At 40.0% G+C, this 26,186-nt stretch overlaps 1 protein-coding gene across 5 annotated transcripts in view; it reads left to right on the forward strand.

Moving 5' to 3' along the window:
• Positions 1 to 26,186, forward strand: part of MCF2L (MCF.2 cell line derived transforming sequence like) — a 104,614-nt gene that overhangs the window by 32,045 nt on the left and 46,383 nt on the right. For all 5 annotated transcript variants that reach the window (XM_059826938.1, XM_059826914.1, XM_059826919.1 and 2 more), the window contains 2 exons: positions 1,149 to 1,232; positions 10,596 to 10,710. In XM_059826938.1, the coding sequence (XP_059682921.1) occupies positions 1,149 to 1,232; positions 10,596 to 10,710 (199 nt within the window). Of the gene's footprint in view, positions 1 to 1,148; positions 1,233 to 10,595; positions 10,711 to 26,186 lie in introns of those variants that run through there.

The raw sequence follows: 26,186 nt of genomic DNA on the forward strand, positions 1-26,186 counted from the left end.
GCAGGTATTGGTTTGCAGAATCAGGGGTGTTTAGTTTCTTAAACACTGCTGCAGGAGGGTTCCTTATATTAAAAAGCCCTGACAGCAAAAATAAAATCTACAATCCTTTTTCCATTTAGCGGGGTTCCCTCTTCTGGAAATGACTTGGCCATCGGAGATTGGACTTTTGAACGATCTGTGTTCGGTTTTCTGTTAAAAACATTAAGATGATGACATAACTGAAAGTCTGGGTGAAATATGACTTAGCAGTTAAACATATCCACTTATGGATTTGACAGCATGGTATGCAGAGGTCTTCTGATCAAGCAGCAGTTCACCGGATGTAGAAAAATAGCTCTGATCAGTGTGTGACCTTGAAACTGGTCATGGGTCTTCCTCTGCCAGACTGGCTGAAAGAGAACAGAGATGTTCTGTTTCCCAGTATAAGCTGTTGCTTATCTGGAAGAAGTAACTGTAAGTGGGGTTTTTTGCTGGTCTCAAATAATTGCAATAATAGTTGCAACTCTGTCATGCAGTCTTTATCGTGGTCAGCGAAACTGAGGTTTCTGCTTGAAATACCTCTGCTCAAACACTGTGGCAGAAAACAAAGACTTGGGGAAAGCAGCATGTTTGTCATTAAGCTAAAGTGGAAGGGCTGAGATAAAAGGTGAAGCAATGCTTTTCACAGCTGAGGTACGAGTGTGTGTGTGTGTTTTCAATGTGAGGATGTCCTTTCAAGCCTGTTCTACCTACCTTATTGAACGCTGTTGCTTTGGGATATTTGAATACTAGACAACAGGCTAGAGGGAGCATAAGTTTCTCTTCTCCGTGTGAGTTGTGAAGGTTTTAATAAAATTTTAATTTGATATGTAAAAAACCCACTGTTTAAAATCATTCCTGAGGAATATTAGCTACAGTGTTTGGTTCAGTAACATGCTGTACTGCTTCCGAGCGTCAGCAAATCCACATTACTCTTTTATCAATATGCTGTTCAAAGCAAAGTTTGCCCTTGGCAGACACTTGAAAGACTCCAAACGTTTTCACGTATTTTTCAAAACTTGGATAGTTTTCTGGATGTTTGTGTTCTTGGGATGATTTCTTGTGATGTCTCCTGTGAAATTTTACATAAAATGACTTTGCAATGCAAATTTTTTTTTTTTCCTCCACAGATGAAATCATGCATCAGGATATCATTCCCCTCTATGCTGCAGATATTCACGACCAGTTAAAGAAACAATTTGCTTACCTGTCAGGTAAGACTATGGTGTTCCCTTCTACAGACATTGCTTAGGTGTATGGTTGGGTCTGTTGTGCTTTCATAGTTTTTGAGGTCTCGTATAGGAGAAATTCATGTTTTATGAGCAACTCAAAATACAGACTACCAGGACTTGTTATTCAAGGATTTATCAAAAAAAGATGTTTTTTTTAAAAAAAAAAAAGTAAATAAGCATTTTATATTATAGTTCATTTTCCGGTATCGAGGATAATGGGATGGAATTGAGGGTAAGATAAAAGAATAAACGGGGGTTAGATAAATAAGGAATTGCTGATGAGCCCAGTACAGGAACATGTAGTTTCCTGTAGTGAGTGCTAAGAGAACTGTGGGTACTTACCCTGAGCTCCCCAGTGCTTGGAACTGAGGCAGGACTCAAACACTGACCTAGAGGTCTCTGAGCTAACTGAGCCCTTGCTGAGAGTTGGAGAGTGCAGTGTGGATGCACTGGTGGTTGCTGTGGTCTTGCCGTTCTAGGCCCACAGGCTACGCTGATGCTGGCTCTGCTGTCAGGTTCGATAATGAAGCCCAAGCTGACACCTTGGACTTGACCAAAGTAGTGTCTGAGCAAGCACCACAGTACCATGTTCCCCCACCGGCTCAGTGCGAGGGGTCAGGCATATGTAGCACCAAGTTCTGGACTGGGTTTTCGGCTTGGTATCACCACCTGCCTTTTTCAAAGGAACGTGCTTTCAGGCATAAAGCCATCTTTAAAAGCAGGACAGCCATGTTCAGACAGTGTAGAGTGTCTTTGAGATGCCCCCGAATAACCTGTGCCAGGTAGGTGGTGGGGGCCTGTGTTTACGTGCCGTGCACGTGTTGGTTGCTGGGCTTGATCTGTCTTGATGCCGGGACCACAGCTGGCTGCTAATGGGTAAAGGGAGATACTGCCTTTGCTCACTGATCAAGCTGTGTGGCAGGTATCTGATAAGCTTCTGAGTTTGTTTTCCTGCCCTCTTGTTGGTTAAGCTCTTGCAGGTGTGCGGCAGCAAACTTGCTGGAGTTACTGCCCTGCCCTCCCTCCGATACATAGAGAGGGAGAGCATCAGTGGCTTTGCAGAGCTGCCCTGCCTCCTTCAGCATAAAGGAGGTTTACCTCTCTAGCCTGAAGCTGGGCTTTATGACTGTTCCCTTTTCCTTTGAATCCCTCCCTACATCAGATCAAGAGATATGGGGGAATAAAGCAATGTACTGCTTTGCTTGGCAAGAGCTCACTGAATCTTGTTGTACTCATAATTAACCATTAATTATGATTTATTCCTGCCATAGAAGCTAAACTAAGTGTAGGTCTGTGGTAGTGATTGTGTTTTCTGTGGGGTGGTGATAACACTTGGAAATAAGATTCTTTTGTTTATGAAGTTGGCTGTTCGTGCTCCATTTGAGACGATAGTGTTTAAGCTACAGTTCTTTTCTGGCAGTTTATTTTTTTGACTTTCCAAGCTCGTCCTTCTTATCTAGGGGCATAATAGTGTTATGCAAGAATCAGCCTATCTAGGAAACTGTAAGTAGGGTTTACATTTTGCCCTTCTGAAAAGAGGGGGACTGAGTGGTGACTGCAGTAGACGAATAAAATCTCATTGAGTCCAACTGGAGATTGTTCACGTCTTAAGATTGTTGAGTTCACACAGCCACAAGCGTCTTCAGCACTCATTACATCCACTGTGCAATGGAGCTTAGTAAGAGCAGCCGTTCCTCATTCTATTTTCTTATATTTATTCACCATCTGTCTATTAGAAGTCTGTTTTGTCTGCCTGAAATAGCAGGACAGCTGCATTGCTGTGGACTGTGATGATATCCTCTCTTGTATTTTATTATTCTTGGGCAATTTGACTGTAAGGCATTTTCATTACACTTTGGACTTCAGTTCTTTTATCCTAATATTCTCCTGCAGGACACTGACAGCTGATTTTCTGTGCTGTACCAAATAGTGGTGGTGTGGGTTGTGTGAACAAAGGAACAGAGCTAATATTTTGATACTTGGTTATGTACAAGAACAACTCGATATATTTGTTCTTGCAGTTGTGCTTACGACTGGCTTTGCTGGAATGCCACTTAAGATATTCACAGTGTGTGTGAAGGGGACTTTTTTGCTTATTATTAAGTTGTCTTGGAAATAGAATCTTAGGGCATGGCATAAAACTCATTAAAATGAAAGTCCATAGATTACAAATACTTTTGGTAGATAGCATCTTTGTGGGTATGGTGAATTGTGTAATGTCTTAGATGCACTTCAATTTTTAGTTCTTGGCTTTTGCAGCAATGCAACATATACTTGAAAATCGCTTTAGTTTCTCTAATAGGATGTATCTAGGTCTCGTGGGATGCTTGCTTGAATAGTGAATGAAGCCTAGTCTGCTTCTGTGGCTAAAGGCTGTAGCCCTTCCCAAGCTACTTTCTGTGTTTTGGTCTAAATCAGGGTCCCTTCTTTCTCTTGGTATCTTTTCCTCTGCAGGTACAAGGTAATTTGTGTCCTTCATTCTGCTAGATTATAATGGAAATGTTACAGTGTTACAGGGACATCCAAATTAGGCTTGAAATGATATGAAAATAAAGCAAAAACTTACATTAATGCTGGAGGTTTTAGTAAATATAGCAAAGTGCGATGGGATCAAGGTGCTAGCTACTCCTACAGATGCTGAAGGCTCTAGTTCTCTCTCAGCAGTGAGTATGAAGTCGTGTGTTCAGCTTAAACCTAATGGAGGGACAAGCTGTGGATGAGGTTTTTAATCAATCATTCACATAACAAGTTTATAAACCCCGAAGTTAATATTTTACCTCAGGCCCGGCTGTTTACATTTTTCCCTTAGAGTTTTTTTCTTTCTGTGGAACAAGGTCCTTATCTCTGCAAGAATTGTCGTTACTCTTTTTTGTTGTTGCTAGGCTGTATTAAACATCCTCTCTACATGGTTCACTGTTTCACCTGTCCTACTTTTTTCTTTAGTTAGTATTTGTGCAACCACTTTTTCTTCTGCATTGCAAAGCATCTTCTGCCTTTTTTTTTTAATCCTCACAAAGGACATTCGAAGGTCCATTTAAGTCTCTGGAAAATGTATTCATTACAGTCTTTCATTCGCATTTTATATTTTCTTTCATAAGTATTTTCTTTTCTCTTTCCTTGATTGGAAAGTTGCTGTGTGACTTTCATACCCAACTTTGCAACTATCTGCCATTGCTGTATGGAGGTATGTTAAAATAAATGTAGATGAAGAAGAGCATACAGATATGTGTGTATGTTTATATGCATCTTAAATCATACAAGCTATGTGATGTGCAAATGAGACTCTTGGCCACCATAAGTACTGAACCAATTATTTCAACTCATTTTCCGTTCAATTCCTCTTTATGCATTGAACAACTTCAAACAAAGTATTTCCATTAAAGGAAATACAAATAGGGGTTCATGCTACTTGCATTTTTACCTATCTATTCATAGTTGGTTTTCCTGCAGTTGAAAGAGTTTGCATTGGTACTAGCTTTCAAAATGCTTATATCTTTGGCCCTTTAAATTATCATTCTAAATAATAAGTTTCTCCTCGCTCTCTGTAACTTTATTTCCTTGGCTGTGCTCTTGCCCTCCTCTGTGGAAATGATCTGGAAATACCTCACTGGTTATACTGTTCCCTTCGAAGTATCCATGGGTGCTGAGTCTGTTTGTAAAATTGTGTTTGAGAACTTCTGAGTGGATCCTGTACCATGTACATTGCACCAGTTAGTTTAAAATACCAACTTGGTTTTTGTTGCCAATACAACATGGTCAATGTGTATGTTGTGTTTTGACAGTGGAAGAGCTATTACTTAGCAGTTTCTGTCTTGCACAGGTATAGTCTTAACTGCTGTTTTATATTCACTGTGCTAAACCCACAGTCTGTAGAGATTTTTTTTTTTAAAAAATGGTAGTAAAGAAAATGAGAAAGGAAAAAAATGGATCCTTGGCTAAGAGATCTCTAGTTCAAACACATTCAGGTACAAATTTAGTTGTTGCAATCTGATTTCTAAGCCAGTATACTTGCTGCTGATCAGCCTGTGCAAAATGCAGCTTGTGAAGTTATACAAGTAAAACTTCTCTCTCATTTCAAGGAAAGAATATTTTAATAAATTTCTCTTGATTCTGTTTTTCTTTGCAAAGGATATGCAATGAAGCTTTTATCCACTCCCTCATTGAAGTCTACATGTAATTTCAAATACCCAGAGTACTCCAGTTAATTATATTATGCAAGTAGGAAGGAGAAATTCTTTATCAGAAACATACAAACATAATAGATGAACCACCACAACAGTAAAGCAAAATGTGTAGTAAGCTTTTCTCTCATTCACACAAGGACCTCACTTCTGACAACTGTGAAAAAGATTACTTTTACTTAAGCTAGGTCTTTTGAACCAAAGTTGTAGATCCGAGCTGTTTAACAATGATGATGCTCTTGAATCGTGTGTGCATATTGATTAACGTAGAGATCATATTTTTTTCTTATAGTCTGAATACCATTTTATTTGCATTATAGATTCAGGCTAGAAGACCTACATCTTTGCTCCATCATAATCTAATTATATCCATCTACCTTGCTTTCTTTTTGTGGAGTTGGGCAGAGTGCTTTTGAGAATACCTTTTCTTATGCAAACAGGAGCAGAATAACTAGGGAAACATTACGAAATCATCTCCTGCTCTTCTTTCCTGGAAGTCTGAGCAATTTCCTTTGCTGCTCCTAAATTTGGCTGGCCCTACGAAAAAAGCTAGCATGTCTTTCACAGGGTTGTGGGGAATTATCCTTTTTTCTATGTGTGTGTACACACACACGTGTGTGTGTGTTTTTTAGCAGCTGTACAATTAATCGTTTTTGTAATTTGCCCTGTTAGTGACATTTTAAATTGAAAAGAGTATTAATTATTTCTCATTTGAGATTATTTTTAGATAACAAGTCACTAATACGACTCTTGGTTAGAATTTGTGTAAAATCGTCTTGCAATTTCCTTGGCTTGGAACTTCTCTATCACCTTACTTGCTTAATAAAAAAAAAAAAACAAACCCAAAAGAGATTGCAGCTGTGGTGGGAGAAGTTAGATGTAGCAGAATCTAAAGAATAAGTGCTAAAGAATAAATGCTAAATTACGTAGACCTAAGGTAAACTTTAACAGTCCCATCTCACAGTAAGTAGCACAGCTAGTTTTCCAAGGATCATTTCCAAAGATCAGTCCCCTCATACACAAGACCAGGATGCTCTGGGTCCACATAATTTGAATGGTTGGCACTATTGTTTAAATAATTGTATACAAAAGTTAGGAACATGAAGTGCTATTTCCTAAGCACATTTAAGTCTTATTTTACTACCTAGCCTGTGGAGCTAATGTGATTCAACATGGTTTTAAAATGTGTATTTCCTCAAGACACAGGGCTGTCACTGATGTAAAAACTGACCAAAGACCAAGGCGTGTAATTCTATTTAGAAGACTGCTCCACCTAACTGGAGGTTTACTAGAATTGTAGAGATTTATCTACTGAAAAATTTCCATTTCACAGAAATAATTTGTGTTTTCTTTGATACTAAATCTGTTGAAGAAGTTTCAGTTGAATAGGTTGCCAAAGTAAGTTATAAATGAGCTAATAACGAAATTTTGCTTTAATGAAGGCTCATGGAGGTAGGGTGTAAGCAGATCTACTTAATTTAAAGTGGTATTTTGTTTTTATTTTTTTAATTGCTGGCATACAATTCAGTGCTCTTTACTTCTATGGTGTTTCCATTTTTAGCCTGAAAAATAATAATCCTCACATTTGAAGAATGTTCCTTACAGCTGCATGTTATGAGACAAGTCTCAAGTAATTCTTGGGACTCATTTCAGGTAAAGTGTGTGTGGACTGATTGCACGTGCTTAAGGACTGATGCATTCTCTTCTGCTCTTTGTAATTTAAACAAAAACAAAAGCTGGCACTCAAGTGGCATTTTTTTAATATCTCAAAAAGAAATAATACTGAATGTTTTTCAACATTTTCATAGCATCATGGAATCGCAGAATCCTGGAATGGTTTGTGTTGGAAGGCACCTTTAAAGATCATCTAGTCCAACCACCCTGCCATGTGTAGGGACATCTTTCATTAGATCAGGTTGCTCAAAGCCCCATCCAACATTTCCTTTGCATAGTCACAACTGTGTTTATATTTTTAAATGAAAATAAGGGGTTTAATAGCCTTTCATAAATTTAGATTAAACTTAAAAAAAAAAAAAAACCCAAACAAACAAACAACAAAAAACCCCCCTAAGATTAGACTAAGAAAATGCTCTCAAAGAGATACTCAGTTGTCTTGGGAACACATAAAACAATTCCAGTTGGATAAGTCAGTGCATCCCTGCTTAAGCCTAGAAATAGGAGCAGGCTTGTGTGTGCCATTGTGGACAGAACTTGGCCAGCAAATAAGTTGAGGCTGTTCCACAGCTGTGGCTGAAATTTCAGGACTGTAAACTAGAGGGGAAGGAGAGAGATGATTTTTCAATGGTTATGACTATGAGGTATCTAGTCATAGTTACTCTACCAACAAACCTGAATTTATTAAAATATTACAGTTAAAATCACTATTTTTTTGGATGGTGATTAAAATTCCAGTTGCACATTTCGGAAATTACTCTTTACAGACTGAATTACTTTCATGAGTGGTAGCACTCATAGAGTTCATCTAGGTTTCGTGTCCTTTTCTTGTAATTGGGTGTATATACTTCTGAAATGCTGGAAGGTTATGTGAATTGGTTTTAGTAAGATGTAAAATTTTTGCCTTAAGCCTGCATTTCAAGAAGGATGAGAGAAGTAAAATTGTTCATTTTGTCACTCACATGCTTTCCCTCTCACTAAAAACAAATGCAACAACAATAAAAAACCTCAACCTAGCTTCCCAAATTCCCATTTCCCTTTTATCTACTCCCCTTAGATTCTGTAGCTTGACTTTGTTCTGGGAGAAGGGAAGAAAACCACATTTTACACAGCTAATTTTGGAATAAACTCTGTAATGCTGCTTTTGCGGAGGTGAAGCAAGAAAAAGTGATTCTAAATAAAGGGGGGCAAAAAAATCACTCCTTGCTGCATCATGTTCATTATGAAATAAAGGACACTTTAAAAAGTGAACCCACCTACTGCTTTTACTATTATTTAATACAAACACAATTTAAATCTAGGATTTTTACTTTGTTATATTTCCCATGCCAGTTTTGTAGCTTGCTGTGACAAGCACTCATTTGTAAGTAGCGACTGCTTTGCCGGGTGGCCTGTCTCCCATTGATGGCCATGTATTTAAAGTTGTAATACAGAAAGTGACTTCTATAGGCCAGCAATGTTAAAGCTGAAATTATACAGAATTTATTACATACAGCACTTCAGGTCACTCAGCCCTCAACTCTTTTCAGCAGCGAGGTCCTGATAAGGAAAAGCACTTGAGCAGCATTTGAAGGTGTATGTGTGCCTGGCAGGAAAATACTGGAGAAAAAGATAATCAGTGAGTGACGATCTTCTAACAGCACGTGGCAGGACAGAGTTGTCTCCACCCAAGATAACCACGGATGGCTGTACTAGAAACTGAAAATTAATAGGCAGTGTCAAGGCAGGATGGTTCTATTTGCCCTTGACAATCAGTGGTGGTCTGGGAACTTCCTGAAGGTCATAGCCCGGGCTTCTGCTTTTAGGACATGTCCTGCAAGCCTATTGTTGTTGTTCTTTTGTTTCGTATGTCCTATTTATAGAAATTAAGTAGAACAAAGCAAGTAACCGACAGGGATACAGCAAATAATGTATAATTGTACCTAAAAATAGATATTCTAGAGAGAGCAGAACACCTCATGAGCAACAGAAATAATCATTATCATGCTTGCAGATTGTTTTTAGTGAGAGAGGAAAATGCTTTGGTCCTGAGAGCCTGGGTAGAACAAAAAATAATAGAATCAAAACTGGTCTTAACTTACATTTGTGTTGTGAACGTTTATATAGCTACTATTAACTCCCTTAACATTGCTGCCTTTGGATGTGTCGTAAAGGTTATTTTTGCAAACTTATGGTATTTGCATAATAATTGCATTTTCTTGTTGTTTAAATGCATCCAGAGCACGTTATTTTCTAATGTAGTTTGATTTCAAGAGCTACACAGTGGTAGCACCATATTGCCTGTAAGCTGGTAGATTGAAGCCAGAGTCACCACAAATTAACATAAGGATACTATTTAAGCTCCTGTAATTACATGCGGTTTTGGAGGGAAATGGTGGTTTCTTTTATCAAATGAATCTGAGCTCAAATGTTTCTCTTCTTTTTCTGGTGATGTTAGATGTAAAGGCACTTGAAGTGGCTAATAGCACACTATAATTTTCACAAATCACTGGTTTTGTCATGATCAGGCAGTGTTATTAATACAGTTTATAGCTGATTTCTGCACAATTGTCAGATTTCAGGGCTGGAAAAAATATCCTTGTTATTTTGCCACAGTCATTTTTGGCTGTTTTTCTTCTCTTTTTGAACTGTCAAGCAAAGATAACTTTCCAGCAATGTGTCCCTGCCACCCCCCAACCGTTAACTTCATGCAGTCGCTAGGTCTCAACAAGTCCTTTGTCCAACCTGTCTTTATGAGAATATCCTTGCTTAAGACGTGAAATGTTAACATTGCCTTTAAAAAAAATTATATTTTGTATATTAAAATGTGCGTGAAGCACATTACAAAGTGTTGCATTTGTGAATTCTACCCAGTGGTGCAAATGCCAGAAAAGATACAGATGGTATCTAGCTCATCAGCAACCATACTGCAACGTAGGTGTTTGGCTCTGCTGTACCTTTTGTAGGTAATCCGAGAAGTTGAACAGGAAATCTCATTTGAAACACCTTCTCCTAGTTCTTTTAATGTTCTGCCACTTCTTTTAGACTGTCCTGGAAGCAGTGCAGCTAGCTGAAGGAGGGGGTGTGGTGTTGTAGGAATGAGTTCAAACTGGTAAGAAGGTTGAGTTCAGTTCAAGATGGAGATTTGCCTCCTTAATTCTGAATTAACTTCTTTTTCTAAATCAGTTCATTTCTTTCTCCAAATTGGTTATATTTACATACAGTTGACATTTATCAAAAGAAAGATGCACTGCCATCTGGTGTCAAAACTGTGTTCACATGAGCAAAGACATTTGTACGGAAAAAATCTAATGTGGTGTAACAAGTTCCTTTCTATAAAACTTCCTAAGCTCTGAAAAAGAGACTAGACTGTTCAGAATAAACACTGTCCATGCTGATGAGCCCCGTACCAAAAAAACAAGAAACAACACAGTAGTTTCATTACTGGGAAATTGCAGGCTACATAAAGGCACTTGCATGTAAAGATGCCTGCTGTTTGTTTCTTTTTTAGGTGGAAGAGGGGGAGATGGATGCCCTGTTATCACCTTTCCAGACTATCCAGCTTTCAGCGAGATCCCTGAGAAGGAGTTCCAGAACGTACTGACCTACCTGACGAGCATCCCAAGGTGAGCACCTGTCTAGGAGAAAATACCCTTTTATCTGTTAATTGATTTCTCACATTCAGTCACTTAGCTGATGGTGTAAAGGTCAGGCTTGGTATTTAATTAAAGAAAAGGAAAATGCAGCTTATAGTGCAGTGTCAATAAATGTTGATTAGTGACAGCTGCCTTATATAGTGCTTTTTATATTTCATCAGAAAATCACTTCCTGGTATGTATGGATGCAGATTCTGTGATGGACGTTGTCCTCGTTTCTTATCTTTGCTGTATGTTGGAGTGCAATGTTCTGTGTTTTAATTGAAAGTATGTACAATTTTGGCATACATGCTAATTCCTGGATGCTAGTCAAGATGTTACTCAGTGTGAGGGAATGCTCCATAGTTACATACAGAGGTTTGTCCTAATCACTTGTGCTCTGTTTCCGTGGTTGAGCTGAATGTACGGTCTTTGCAGCACTTCCAGAACTTTGACTGAGGATGCTAAGCAGGCCCAGCAATTAATCCTGGCTCTCTTAGAGGGCACAGTAGTGTTATTAATGGGCTGCTCAATAAAAATTGTGGTTTTGTTGAAGATCTGTTAGGGAATGAAATAGTGAGGTTCAAGATCCTGATGGAGGTGAGGAAGGCAAGTAGCAGAGTAGGGTACAGACCCTAGACTTCAAGAAAACAGACTTTGGGCTTATTCAGGGAACTAGTAGGTGGGATTCAGTGGAAGGCAACTCTGAAGAATAAATCTGAGCTGGCAAGTTTTTAAGGACAGCATCCTCCATCCTGGAAAATGAACAGACATAACAGGAGGCTGACCTGGCTGAACAGGGAGCTTGTGACCGAGCCGCAGTACAAAGACAGCATACAGGAAATGAACACTGAGGCAGGGACAGGAACAGGAATATAGAAGCATTGCCCAAACATGTAGGGATAATTTCAGGAAAGTCAAAGCACACCTGGAGCTGAGGGACAAGGAGCAAGGGGACATCAGGGGCCCCCCAGTAAAACTTCTGTTGCTTTAGCAGTACAGGAATAAACAAGGAAAATGTAGACCTGTGCTGAATGGGCTAGGTAAATTAGTAGCAGCCAACACAGATGAGGCTGAGTCACTTGAATTCCTTGCTTCGGTCTTCTCTGACACTGTCTCCCAGGCCTGTGTGTTTAGAGACAGGGTTCAAGGAAGAGAATGACTAGCAACAGGTGAGGATCAAGTCAAGGATCTCTTGAGAAATCTTCACCCAAATCTAGTCTTTGGGATATGCTAAACTGCATCAAGAGTGGTGAGGAGGCCGGCCAATGTCGTAACGAGGCTGGTCTCCATCATCTTTGAAAGGTTTTTGAAATCAGAGATGGACCATGATGACTGGAGAAAGACAAATATTGCATTCATCTTCAGAAAGGGCAAGAATAATGATCCGGAGCATTACAGGCTGGTCAACCTCACTTTGGTCTGTGAGAAAATTATGGAGTGAGTTCTCTTAAAACACATTTATGGGCACAAGAAAGAAAGAGGTGATGGGGAGTAGCCAGCATGGATTGAACAACAATAAATTGTGGTTGACCAATGTATTCCTGTGATGAAATTACTGGATGCATGAATGAGGGGAAACTGTGCGTGTCTTTTACCTCACCTTGAGCAAAATTTTTAACAGTGTCTTCCCTAGCACCCTTGTATCCGCTTTGAGTTGCTATGTCTTGACAGATGGTATGCTGGATGGGGGAGAAACTGCTTGGATCATCAAGCTCAGAGAGGTGGTTAATGGCTCATGCTCTATCTGCAGAGTTCCTCAGGGAACCATATGTATCTGTGTTGCCAGACATCCTTGGCAAGGACCTGGAGGAGGAGGTGGAGTGCACCCTCATCAAGTTTGTGGCTGAGAAACTAGTCAACCAGTCAATACACTTCAGGGAAGGACTGCCATTCAGAGCAACCTAGATGGACAGGAGGAATGGGCTGACAGGAACCTCATGAAATTTGACAATGGCAAATGTCAAGTCATGCAATTGGGATGGACTAACCCTCTGCAAGAGTGTGGGAATGAACTGGCTGTGGGGCTGCTCTTCTGAAAAGGACCTGGGGGCCCAGATAGCCAGCAGGCTAAATGTGAGCCAGCAGGTTGGCCTGGCAGCAGTGAAGGCTGGCGTCCTGGGGCTGCACCAGCAGGAGCATGGCCCGGAGCGGGTGATAGCAGGAGTACCCTGGCTGGCTTTCTCCAGACCCCACCTGTGGTGTGGGCCCAGCTCTGAGCTACCACAGGGTGAGGGCTTAAAAACTGGAGCAAGTCCAGCAGGGCCCCCGTAATGGTGGGGGCTGGAGCTGATGTGCAAGGAGAGGCTACAGAAGCCGGGCTTGCTTAGTCAGGGGAGGGAAAGCTGTGGGGGCCCAACAGCCACCATTCCCAATGATGGTGGGGCAGCAGGGAGGTGGCAATGGGCTCCTCACAGAGGTGGGCGGCAGAGAGAAGGAGGCCCAGTGTGGGATTGGGAACAGAGAGGTTCTGACCTGGATATAAGGAAAAACAATTGTCGATGGGAGGATAATGAAGCATTGAGAAAAGCTGCCCAAGAGAGGCTATGGAGTCTCTGTGCCTGGAGGTTTTCAACATCTGACCGTAGAAAGCCCTGAACAACCTGTTCTGAATTTGGAGTTGACTGTGCTTTGAGCAGGAGGTTGGACTAGAAGCCTCCTGAGATCCCTTCAGACCTGAATGAAGGTATGAATCAAGAGATCTCCTTTATGTCTTTCTCAAATCGGGCTATATGGCTCTCCCAGACTAAAAACTCCTAGAAACACAGGTTGTATAACACTGATTACATGTTGGTCTCAAGCTGTATTTTGCATTCTTTTCACTGACAGCATTCAGTGCAATTGAATTTAGCATGGACCGTGCTAAATTCACGTTTGGAACAAATCATGGCAGATTTCCTTCATGCATGTGTGTGCTTTTGTTTACTGTACATGCATGAAGAGAAAAAGTGTTCTTGTAAAGGGCTTTGCTATTAATTATTTTGTAGGACCTACTCCCTGTGAGGGAATACTGGTTGTACACAGCACAATACTGCGAGATGCCCTCCTGATTGTACTTGTTAACCCCTAGTTTATCAGGGAGAGGAGCCGTGAAGCTGACAGCCAGCTTAATTTTCTTTGTTAATCACTGTGTTGGTTAAATTGTGTGGTGCTAAGCCTCCCTTGATAGTATCTTTCTTGAATACTGTTATTAGAAATAATTATGTACTAAATTCACATCTGCTCTTCCTTTTGAAAGTCCTTGGTGGTGTGCTTCATGGTGGCCCATTGAACTTCTGCACAGAGTGGGGTTTATGTGAGAACTTCTGATCGGCACAAACAGCATCTGGTGCAGGGGGGAGGACTGAGCGCATCCCAGAGCATCAGTTTGGCAGGAGCACGTTTTCACTAACTGAAAGTCTAGGAGTAGATTTTCTGGAGGTTTTTCTGTTCATTTCCCTTACTCTCCAACAATTATTCTATGCGTACTGAGCCACAAGTAGCCATTCCTGAAGTCTGGCTGTTCTTGTAGGATTTTCTGGTTTCTTTAATTTCTAATTCTTTAGAAAGAGATCACTGTTCTGTGTAAACAAAGGAAATATTCCAGTTGGCTAGATATGAAGAGTAAGGTGTTAACTATTGTGAATGTAACAATATTTTAGGTATTAGGGTGATAACTGTTCCATTTCAAACTTGTAGAAATAATGCCACTGTTAAGATACTGATAAAATTGGGACCTTTTTGTGCCTGAGAATTGCTATAATCTCAAAGGGCTGAAGACATCCCTGACATCTTCGCTAGCAGTGTTACGAGCTTACTGTGTAAAATGTTGTTTGAGCTGTTGTGCAGGTTTATAGCAATAACAAACTGCAGAAATGCCACTAGCTGGATGTCAGCATACATCCCCTTATAAAATATGTTTTGCTAATGATAAACTATTGACTGCCTATACCACAAAGACAGGCAGTATTGTAATTTTCCTTGAATTGTGATATTTCTAGTGCTGTTAAAGGTATTGTAGGATAGGATTTTTGCTGTTAACTTAGTTTTCAAGGGCTAAAATTTCAAAGACTGTTTTGGATGCTTTGGAAACTGCTTTTGAGGGAAGTGGAGGAAGTTCATTATTTATTTATTTTATAAGTTTATTAAAGAGGGTCAAGGACTACAGATTTACAGGAAGGATACAAATACAGCACACAGCTTTTATGCATGGACTGCTCTCCAGATCAGTGTCATTTAGCTTATGAAATACGTAACTCTGTCTTTCGGCTGTTCTGACTGACTGAGGGGAAACAGACTTTTCTGTGAAAAGCCCTGTAGAGCACGGACATATCTGGAGCCACGAGAGTTCCTCAGAAAACTATTTGTGCTACTCGGCCCTGTACAAGATTCCTGATCACAGCAAGGGGTTGGCAACAATAACTCAAAACTCATTGTCTGACTGCCTGCATTCGCGTGTTAAGGGAAATGGTATTTCATGGGAATGACAGTGAGGAGCTGCTAAGAGCCTTGTAAGAAGGGACCTTTCTGTGCTCTGCAGTGGAGTTCACCGAATAAAACATTTACCGGTATAGTAAATCTTAGCAGTGGCATCAGGTTTTCAAAATTTGTTCCCAAGTGAAAGAAGTAATCTTGGTAATAAGACTAGCTTAGGATTTCGTTGAAAGAGGAAAAACTGAAACCTGTTAACCTACCTTTATTATTCTCTCTAGTTTTAAAGGTAAACATGACTGTGTCCCCTCTTACCGCATTATTGTTCTATACTATCTAAACACTGGGTTTTGCAGGCTTTTTCTGTGTAAACTTTCTCTTGTCTTTTTCATAGTGAACTTTAAGCATGAAGAGTTAAATGTCTCATGGGCCACCTTGCATTTAGGAATGGAACTATTACAACTTGCAGGGTACCAACTTAGATGACCATGGAGTAGAATAGTGCAAATTGCAGAGGTATCAGCATGCGCTCAGGTGTGTAAATGCCTGATACGCAAGGATGTTAAGAAAGGAGACACTGGAAGGGGAATACCTCATCTCAATTTAAGATACTCATTTAACCCTGGTGCAACTGTATATCATTAAGCAGAGACCTGAACCATCTTCAGGTAGGTGTTGTTAATGTTGCAAGGTAAATTCATGTTCTATAGATAGCTGGATAAAATACGATGTCTAATGTATAGTTTGTAACATACAATTGCAAAATATTCAGTACAGGTTGTTGACATAGTGTGTGACAGCAGTCGTGTATGCTGTGTACTTAAAGATCACTGGTGTGTCAGGAAAAAATGATCAATTAAGGATGAGTACTATAGACAATGGAAGATTACAGCTAATCCTTTTATAACTGCTGTTGTGGAAATGAGATATATGTTGTAAAGGTATACATGTAATACTTCTGAAACATGTTTTTCCTTTTAGCAACTAGTATTTTTTTATTATTATTGAAGTACAAGATAAAGTTTTATTAAAGAGGTGGAGATTCTCTTAGATTTTGCTTAGGTCAAGTGATTTTATATTTTAAACATATAGTACCCAAGGTGAAAGAAAAAGAATCCATGGCAATATGTAATGTATTTAAGGCAATACTTTCTAGGAAGAGCATTTTAACTGAAATGTTGAATTGGTACAAATACTTTACATATAAGTATTGATCCACAGGGATTAATAGTGCCTATCAATGGAGTTGCTGAATAAAGTCATATCTGTAGATAAGTGTCTGTAAGAGGTGAGCTCTTTAAATTCAACTGGGTTTCAGCAGAGGACAGTGAGCCAAGTCTTGCATCTATTTGAGATGCTTTGAGGACATTTTATAATGTCCATGTAGCTAGTCTGATTCTCCTTCTGCAGAGAAGAGTGTCTCCTAATACTTCACTGGGTGAGCCCTTTGGGGATTGCTGCCAAGCTGGGTAGGAAAAGGAGGTAATGCAGAACAAGGTTGTCTCACCTCTTAGCTGAGTAAAAAACTGACGACCTCCATACACAGTGTCCATCGTTGTTATTGCAAAGTGGGAGAGGCACCTGTGGGATGTACCTTTTACATCCCACATATACAAAGGGTGGAGGAAGACTATTCCATTCAAATTTGCAATAGGCTCCTGAAATATCTGCCAACTGTACCTTTAAGTCATCTCAGGGCATTCAGTATTCTCTTCTTTTTTCCTGTTTTGAAAGTTTTTCTTCTTCTATTTCTCCTAGTAAATAGACTTTTAAGATTTGTTTTGTACCTTGAAGGCAAGTGTTATTCATACTTACTTCTATCCATCACAGCTGTCACTCTAAACATATTTTATTAAGTGTATACACATTCTTGGAATATGAATTTACCAAATGTAGGGAGTAGCATGAGAACTTGGTCCAAAAGGAATTAATAGATAATTGCAGTGGTTAAAAAAAAAAAAAGACAGGATTTTTCAACATATGTCTTTGCTTCTGGTTAATTAGCAGTTTCTACTGTGATCAGAAAACAATGTGCTATACGAGAGAACAAAAGGATATAGTTTTAATGCTTTTCTTCGTTGCTCATGTAGGTTCATCTTTGAACAAAGGAAGCAAGCTAAAATACTTGTGGTCACAAGAGACTGGAAAATTAATATTTTAAATGTGTAACACTGAGTCTTAAATACAAAGTTCCTTTCAACAGAAATAAGAAATAGTGTAGGTTAGAAAATTCAGAACAGGTTTTGATGCCAGTTTGAGTCCCCACACTGCTGATTAAATACAATACACAGGCCTTTTTTGCTTATATTCAGAAAGAGCCTTGTACAGCCTGTCTTTGTAATGCCTTTCTGTCCTTCTTCATGATCTTGAGCATATCTCAGGTTAACTTGTCGTGTTCGGCTATTTCCTGTTTTGAAAGCCTTCCCTGTCGGTTTCCTGCCCAGGAGAACGTTCCCTTCTTTGAGATCCCAAATGCTTGAACACCATGTGGCCTTCTAAGAAATCTTGTTGTTTGTGGTACTGTCTGGTGTTGGAAACTAGGGAACCATCCTGTCCAAGTAACAAAACAGAACAAGATGACCTCCAAAAGTGTCAATGTCCAACAGTTTGAAAGCTCATTTCTTAAGGTTTGTGAAGCTTCAGGTAGACCCTTTCTTGTTAACTACACCAGCTCCCCATTCTTTGGGATAACACTGGAAAACTGAAAAAGAAATGCCTGTGCTAAGCCTTCCAGTAGGTTCAGATCTGACAAGACTTCACTAGTGTGTGGGCACAGCAAAGCTGTGCGTGGATTTAGGTAGGGACCAGAAGAATGTGCCACAGTGTGGCATGGGTGTTGCTGGAGCTAACAAACCTCAGCGCAAAGGACACTGGAGAGCACAGAGCTTGGGTCTGGCCAGTTTCCTTGGCATAGATCCACCATCGTGCCCTGGAAGCGGGGGCAGCCGTGTTGGGGTAACGCTGTGTTTTGAGCTGGTAAGTCCCTCAGGGTCCAGGCTGACCTTGCGAAGAGACAGTGTGGGAGGGTAACTGCACATGTTTCCTCGTTTATCCGCAAACTAAACAAGCAGCCCACCACTAGCTAAGAGTTAACCACTTTTGTTTTATAGGGCGCCGGGGGTGGACGTCATCACATAATGGGCAAGAAGTGCCAGAAAACAGATGCCCTGACAGTTTGTGCTGACATACTGAGCAACAGCTTTGCAGCTTCAGAGTTTATTTCTGTCAGCTGTGATTCATTTCCATGTTCTCCTCTTTGTTGGATTACAATCCAGGCTGAAGATGTGGAACCTGTACCCTGCTGTTACCTTGGCAGCCCTTCAGATTTGTCAGTGAGAACATCCCAGGACTTCCAGCAAAATTTGTCATGCTGTGTGTGCCCTTCCTTCCTCAGAGCACAGCTGCCAAACAGTTGCAAATGCCATATGTTCCTGTAAGCAGAAAGCAAATGTAAAGGCTTAGGTTTGAAGTAAGAGCATTGTATCTTAAAGTTAAGTGGTAGTTTGAAGCTTTTGTGTCAGATACGTAGTTTGGCAAGATTAGGTCAAAGCACAACATGTTACTTACTTACACAGTCTGAATTTTTACTGGGCTTGGGTTTGGAACAATTTACACTTGTTTGATGTCCATCTTGTAAATGTCTTAAACTTCTTTTAAAGCTTAGCCCTATATGGGCAAAGCTTTTCTAGTCTTTAAATCCCACTTACACCTTCAGGGCTTAGAGGATTTGAGTAGTATATAGGCTCTGTATGCATGACACACTGTCTAGGGGTAGATTTAATCTGCTAAGGAGACAAGGTGAATTGATCACTGTAACATTGTGGAAGTTAATAGATAAAATGCTGGATGTCATGAAGGAGCTTTCATTAGACCAGTCCTAAGTTCAGAGTATTTAACACCCTATTTAAGTATAAACTCAGCTTTCTAAAACACAACATGTAGCATTCCAGATAAGGCTGTACCAATACTTTGTGCAGTGGCATTAATGGTGGTTGAGGTATACTGGAAACACATATAATTCCAATATGATAGTTCTGTACAGGTATAAAAATGCTTTGGTGGAGTCTGACTTAATGGCTCTAAAGTGAGGATCCTGTAGGCTTTCTGTTGCTCATATTTACTTAATCTTAACCAATGTGGAGCCCTTTTGCCTTTCTTGACCTATTTATCCTTAATTGTCCCTCAAGAAAACGTGGCCTACTTTAGCCATCTGTAGTTAAGTCTAAATGAGTCCTCAAAGTTGTTGTCTTTCTTCAAACAGTCCTTCCTAAAGCAGCTCTGTGTGACCTGAAGAAATTACACTGGATTTTCCATTTAGAATATTAAAACTCCTCTTTAAAAAAACTTACTTTAGTTAATTTCACACACTAAAAGAGGATCTGTTAAGCAATAACTTTGTATTTTAATGATTATTTCTGTTATCTGCAGAAACTCATCAAAGCCATTCTGATTTTAGTCTGCAAGGTTCCTTGGTGGGGTAAAGCTTGCTAAGTTACCATAAAAAAGGCTGATGGGTACCACAGAAAGGAAATCAGTGCTTGTGGTACAAGCAGATGTCCAGGCCCAGGCAGATGATGATGCCTGGACACTTCACTTCTTATTTTTAACACTGGCTACATTCCCTCAGCTTCCTCCCAACAACATAAGCTTTTTGGAGCAGAAAGAATGTCAGCATATATGATGGAATATAGCCAGCATTACTGTACTCCAATCAGTCATGTTTATTTTGAGGAGGAATTGGCTTGAAAGTGGGAGAGAGGCTGATTTGAGGACATGGAATAGCATAGGAGATAAAGAGGAGCTATAGGGACCAATCAAGGAAGACACTGATGCCTGTATCTCGGAAGCCGAGTGGGGAGGGAGAAGAGAAGTGTGACTGTATGCTATATAAATTGGCATAAATACTTTAAGATAAATAACGTGTGTACCAGTGCTGCTTACTTGGCTGAGGAACACAAGCAGTGCTTGGCACGGAAGTGCCTCAAGTAAAATGTTTGGATTCGTATCTCACCATTTCAAGGGACCTTCTGCTGTGCAGGATAAAGACCTTTGGTTGCCTTTGGGACCAAGGCTTGAGAGGAGCTCTCCTGGTTGTCAGTGAGTTGTCACTCGCCTCATCAACAGTATGTCTCCGATAGTAGCCTATCTTCCTTTCGGGTTCTTGCTTTGTAGGCAGATGCAGTGAGCTGTTGCTGTCACAGTCCTGCGGTGACTGATGGATTTTCAGCTCGGGGTAGGGCTCCATGTAACCATGCATGGCTTTCTGAGCTACAGTCATTGTGAAGTTTGGATGAGACTTCCAAAGTTTTGAATTATTATCAGCCCCTTAGACAAAGCTCTTTGAAGTGGTTTTCATTATTTTGTCTCCTGTTTATCTGGCCTTTAAGATCTCCTGCCGTTGACACAACCTCATGTGTAATTATCTTGCCTATGGTTCTAAAGTTGCAAAAAGCATTTTCACGGTGTTGCTCTTCCAGGCTGTATGATTCCGCTCGTCTCTTCTGCCTCATGAGCAAATTATAACCACTTGCCTATCATGGTTTTTACTTATGCCACCTCACACCCCAACATTCATCTAAATTCTTCTTTGCCTGCTTGCTGTGAGATCATATAATACAATTTTGTGTCTCTGATGATTCCCCAATCCCAAGAAAATTGAAATATGGGTGTTTTCAGACATACCTAGGGCATGAACCAGTAACAGCTGAGACTGAAAGTAAGCATAATAGAAAAAGGAAGATAAAAGGTTTTTATCAGTGGTACACTGGATAAGATTTAGGGAGAGAACTGGAATGTGCAGAAGGAAGAAGAAAAAAAAAGTGCACAGTGGAGGGAGGGAAATGCATCAAATTTCTTATCTGAACCTTGTCTAATGATGAAACTAACAGGTTCAGCTCCAACACAAAGGCTCGGATTTTCTTCATTTCCCATGCAGCTTCATCTGTTTCTCTGAAGGGAAGGCAGTAACTCTCAAAACCAAAGTAAAGAGGAGGTCAAATGCTGTGTTTTGAATGTGCATTTAAAAATCCATCTATTCACAGAATTCCAATGTAGAATGAAAAAGATGTTGGATAGTATGCACATTGTTGTAGTCATAGTGATTTAGGTGAGTGGGTTTTTTTGGGGGGAGCAGTTTTTATTTTCAGAATCAGATTTTAAACATAAGAATCAATGAGAAATGGTGCCTTCTGACTTACAGGTTGTGCTTCTGCTGTGGAGTATCACAACAGCAGCTGTTGGGTGAAATGCAGCTGTTACTGCCAGGAACTTTATATATATAATTTTTACTTGTCAGTCAGTGACTTTGGACAGACCACTAGAGGCTGCACTTGTGTAGCAGCACTTCCAACTGTCTCATTTTAAAATTATTTTGCTGGATTTCCTTCTCTTTCCTATATTTCTTCATGAACAATGGTCAGCCTTAGTTTGAGTTGGGTAGGTTTTTCCTTCCGCAGTTAAAGTTCATTGAGCTGACTATGAGAGGGCCCAATAATCAAATATAATAAATTCTTCTAGATCAATAGCCGTTTGTTGAAGCACAGTACAGGCACTCACTAGTCAAACACAATAATGAGTAGGTGGCAGGTTTTGTCCCTGACTCCAGAGATTTGGATATGGAGAGATAAAGGTGCGGTGCAGTGACTTCTACACCACCAAGCACCAGCTTTGAATTCAGCACCTCAGGAAGCTTGAGGTGAGCCTGTTCCTTGGGCCTATGCTCCATGGATGTTTTCCCGGGAGATCAGAAGCAGTGGACATGTCCTCCCAACTGTCCTTCCTACACTAGCTGACTTCTTCAGCGTTTTCAGCTGAAGAGATATAGGTTACAAAAATTAAAGACAAAACTGTATTACTAATTCCATCTGAAATTATGCAGAAGTTGTTAATCATTGCATTCCCATTTTTGTCCCCTATGCAGTGCCATGTGCCAGAGATGGAGCGTGCTCATCATTTCTGTTTTTTCTCATAAATGCTGCTGGAATAAGAACTGATATCTGATAGGCCGGTTACACACCTCAACTGAAAGTGATTCTTGCGGGAATCCAAACTGAGCTGTCAGGCCCACGGTTTGAATCGGAGCCGAAGTGTCACGCCAGGTTGCTTTAGGGGCTCAGGAGGTCTGCTAGGTAGCCAAAGAGCTTCATCCGGGTGTTCGTAAACATTATGTTCGTAAATGTTACCCTTGTTAGGAACAAATCTGTTCTTAGATGTGTGCAGTTTTCTTTGACCTCAGTTAGTTGTACATACACATCTGTGGCAGAATTTGGCACCAAACTGCTCTTTTCTGACTAACCAATTAAATGTCATGACAGGATCATACAGTTGTATGTACAACCATCTTTTGTGAATAGGTTTTCATTCTATTTAATTTCTTGGCAAATTGTTTCTTTACCGCTGTTACCTCAATATCCGTGCAAACCTCAAATTTTCTGTCATAAAAATAGAAAATATAATTTTAAAGTTTGCTAATTTAGAGCAAGGGTATTTAGTGGGAGGGTATTACCGTCCAGCTTTCAGAACACTTCCACCTTGTCTTAGGTGTGTAATCACTTTGATTTGTACACTTACTTAGCAAATTTGGGATATCATTTCTAACATCGGTGTTATAAAGCATTATATCATTTTTTATTCTCCAGGCTCTTCTTCAGTTACATGCTTTTAAGTACTAATTTAAGTGCAGGTTTCTAGAAAACACATAAGTAAGATCTGAAATAGCAGCAGCATTACAAAGCAGTATTCAGCTTAGATACTGTGTTAAAACCTAAAGGCTCACTTAGCAATTGAAACTAGAAAGTTCATTGTCCAATGCAGAGCTCAAATAATGTCTGGTTTATAGTTCTTCTTCAGTTCCTGCTATCTCTAAATTGATTTAATCAGGTACCTTCTACAGTGAGCCTGGGTATTGTGCGCTATAAAAGCCTGTGATATCTGAAGCTTTCAAACTGGGGTGTGTTATATCCTCTTATTTCCATCATTTACTCAAGAAAGCACAAGACCACTTTCTTCTTCTTAGAGACTGTGGTTTCCAATGTCAAAGTCCTTAATCTTAGTCTCACTTTGGATAGTGAGAAAGAAGCTGTCATAAGATCACAATACTTAAAGACCAATTAAGTACAAAAATATTTTTAAATTCATAAGTAGAACACCTTTTAAAATGAAGGGAACATGCCAAATATGATAATTTTTTTGTTTCTTTTTTAAAATACCCAGCTGGTGGATTTGTTTTGAAATTAAGTGAATAAATTGGCCCGTTTTGAAACCAAGTAGGCTTTATGATAATGAGCAATCAAGAATTGTAAGAAAATGAAATTGCTGTAGGTCTAATTAATGTTTAGTGCCTGGGTACTAGATTTTGTTTAATGTTACAGTTGAACTTTAACCTTTTTTTTTCTTTGTCAAATTCATAAACCATTAAATTATTCTGCCCTAGGAAAAAATGCATCCTCTAGGACTTACCTAGTGATTGAATAGAAGAAGTCTTGGTTATCCTATGTAAGGTACACAAGCAGGGGACATGTGGGGCAAGGCTGTGCCAGGTGAATTGTTCCTGCCCTTTTCCTTGCTGGGAAACCAGCATAAAACTAGTAATTTGAAATGTCACCATAGGGCTTAGCTGAATTATTTTCTTTCATAGTTGCTGTACTGGAGATTTCTATCTTGATTTGTTAATATCATTAATACCATGTTCTTCATAATATTATCTGGCTGTGTTCTAGAGCATATAAAAGCCACTAAAGAGATGGCTCTTCTCTGCTTTCATTCATTGCCAGGCCATTAGTAGTTTCATTTTTTTTTTAATGTGTGAAACACTTATGATTAAGAAAGAGGTTTTGTCTCCCCCTCACTGCCCTCCCCCCCCCCCCCCCCCAAGAAGTCATTCCTAGCAGCAGCAGAAGAGGTGGAGAAGTGGTCTTTGAAGGGGCTCAGGTTCAGTCAGTTGAAATGCCTCTGAAATGTAGGATGCGAAGTTTTTCTTGGGAACCAATAACCTTGCTAGCTAGCGTCCAGTTTCCAATAGCCTGTTCCTAAGCAAAGTACCAGAGAATGCTGTTCTTGATTACCCTAGCTAAAATGCTGATGACTGAATATAGGATGACTTCTGGCTTCAAAGAGTGATAGCTGCTGGAAGCATTTTTATCACTGGGGGCATGATGGGAATGCTTGGTATTCAAAGTGTTCGTTACCCCTGTGCTCAGGCTACTGGACTGTCTCCTTGTCTGTGCTGAACCTGTTTGAGCTCCAGCTTGTCTTTTTCTGCACTGGATACAATTCTACCTTTGAGATTTAGTTGTTTTTTTGTTTTTTTTTTTTTAAAGAGCTCGTCCACACAACTCTTGTGGCATGCCAAGCATAAACCTAACTGCTTTATGGACAGGATGGGCAATACCATTCCTAAGATGATCTGTCACTGTGTCTTGCAAGTTTGCCCTTTTGTGGTACAGTAGTATGGTAGATGATGGGTGGATGGGCCAATTTCACAGTCCTTCCTACATAGGCTGATGTGTTGCATGCCAAAAAAGTTCAGGATTTGTGAACCACATGAGACCCTGCATCTCTTCAAGCAGTGTGTGTGTATCACTGATGCACATTGATGGTCAATGATGAGCTACACAGGGTGAGTAAGCTTTAAGAATGGGTGGTACCAGGGATCTAAAGACAGCTTCAGCTGCTTATAATGCAGATTGCTGCAGACATTTGCCTTGGTGCTCTGCTCAGTGCAGTAATTCTTCACTGAATATTACTGAAGTCCTACTATCAAAATAGCTGTTCAGCTGTTGAGAGCAAGAATTTCTAGTAATTTTGTATGTATAGGCAGAGGTAGTCAAGATAGGGAACAATCCTGAGTGTAATGTAAGCCAACTGTTTAATAATAAGGCTTTAAGACTGAAATTCACTTTTACTAAACTGGAATTATTTAAGCTAAAATGCTGCACAGAATTTCAAACATCCAAAAGCTTGATATTATTGAGTTGCTCTGATGAACCTGAAGATTTGCTTTGTTTTGTTTGTAGTAGAGAGCAATGTATGCAAGCAGTTTTCATACAGCAGTGTAGACATAATAAGAACTTATTTGTGTAGCGGTTGTCACCACCCATACCTTGGAGAAATGCAAGGATCTTTCGATGATGACTATGTAATTGCTTCCACACATCCCAGAGGGAAGTTTCTTTCTGCAGTCCTATGTACTATAAGCTTTCCCACCCTTTCCCCCAGGTGCATGAGCTCATAAGTCTTGCAAACAAGACAAAGAGGAAGATGTCCCCATAATCTAAAGCTGAGGATTCACTAAGTGGAAAATCAGTTCCTGCTCTACAGTCTACATGGAGAACTCGGTGCTTGTTGGGCAGGTACTTCAACATCACTCTCTCACCATCTCCAAATGGTGTTACACTGGCTCCCCAAGATGGAGGGAGGGGACTGAGCAGAAGTCTACCCTCTGCTGCATTTTTTCCCATTATCTGCCCTCCGTGGCCCCTGTTCCCCTTCCTCTGCCTTCTACCTTTCTGACCTGGCCTTTGTGAGTTTGCTGGACATTCTTCCTGCAGAGCAGTGATGGTTCCTCTGCCTTTATAAAAATGTTCTGTTCTTTGTGCTGGTGAATAAACAGAAGAACAGAGCTTATCTCATGATGGGGTTTTTGTGTGTGTGTGTTAGGAGGGAAACAAAGGAAGGAAATACTAGCTTTGAATTACAAGCTTATATAAATTATGTTTCAGAAAGTACACCGGATACAAGTTAATGTATTAGAGAAAACAGAGGTTGTAAGGGAAATGTCAAAAAGCTTTAATAGGCAGGTGCTTCTGCTAAGGTTGTCTGCTGTTTCTCGCTCTAAGGGTTGGTTTCCAGTCATTTACAATTCTGCCAAATTTTCTTTTCATTTGTGATGTCTCACCTGAGTTTCTGTTTTAATGTTCAGCCAAAATAGCGGAGCTGTTGCCAAGAGATTAGGGAACAAATCCACTGTGTTTTTCAAACACTGAAACAGCCCTTTGTTTGAGAAGCTCAAGTGCCTCCATCCTTTGGTCAAGGACTTGGGGACTTGACACTTTGACACA

The sequence above is a fragment of the Gavia stellata genome, chromosome 1, assembly GCF_030936135.1.
Source record: "Gavia stellata isolate bGavSte3 chromosome 1, bGavSte3.hap2, whole genome shotgun sequence".
Lineage (NCBI taxonomy): Eukaryota > Metazoa > Chordata > Aves > Gaviiformes > Gaviidae > Gavia > Gavia stellata.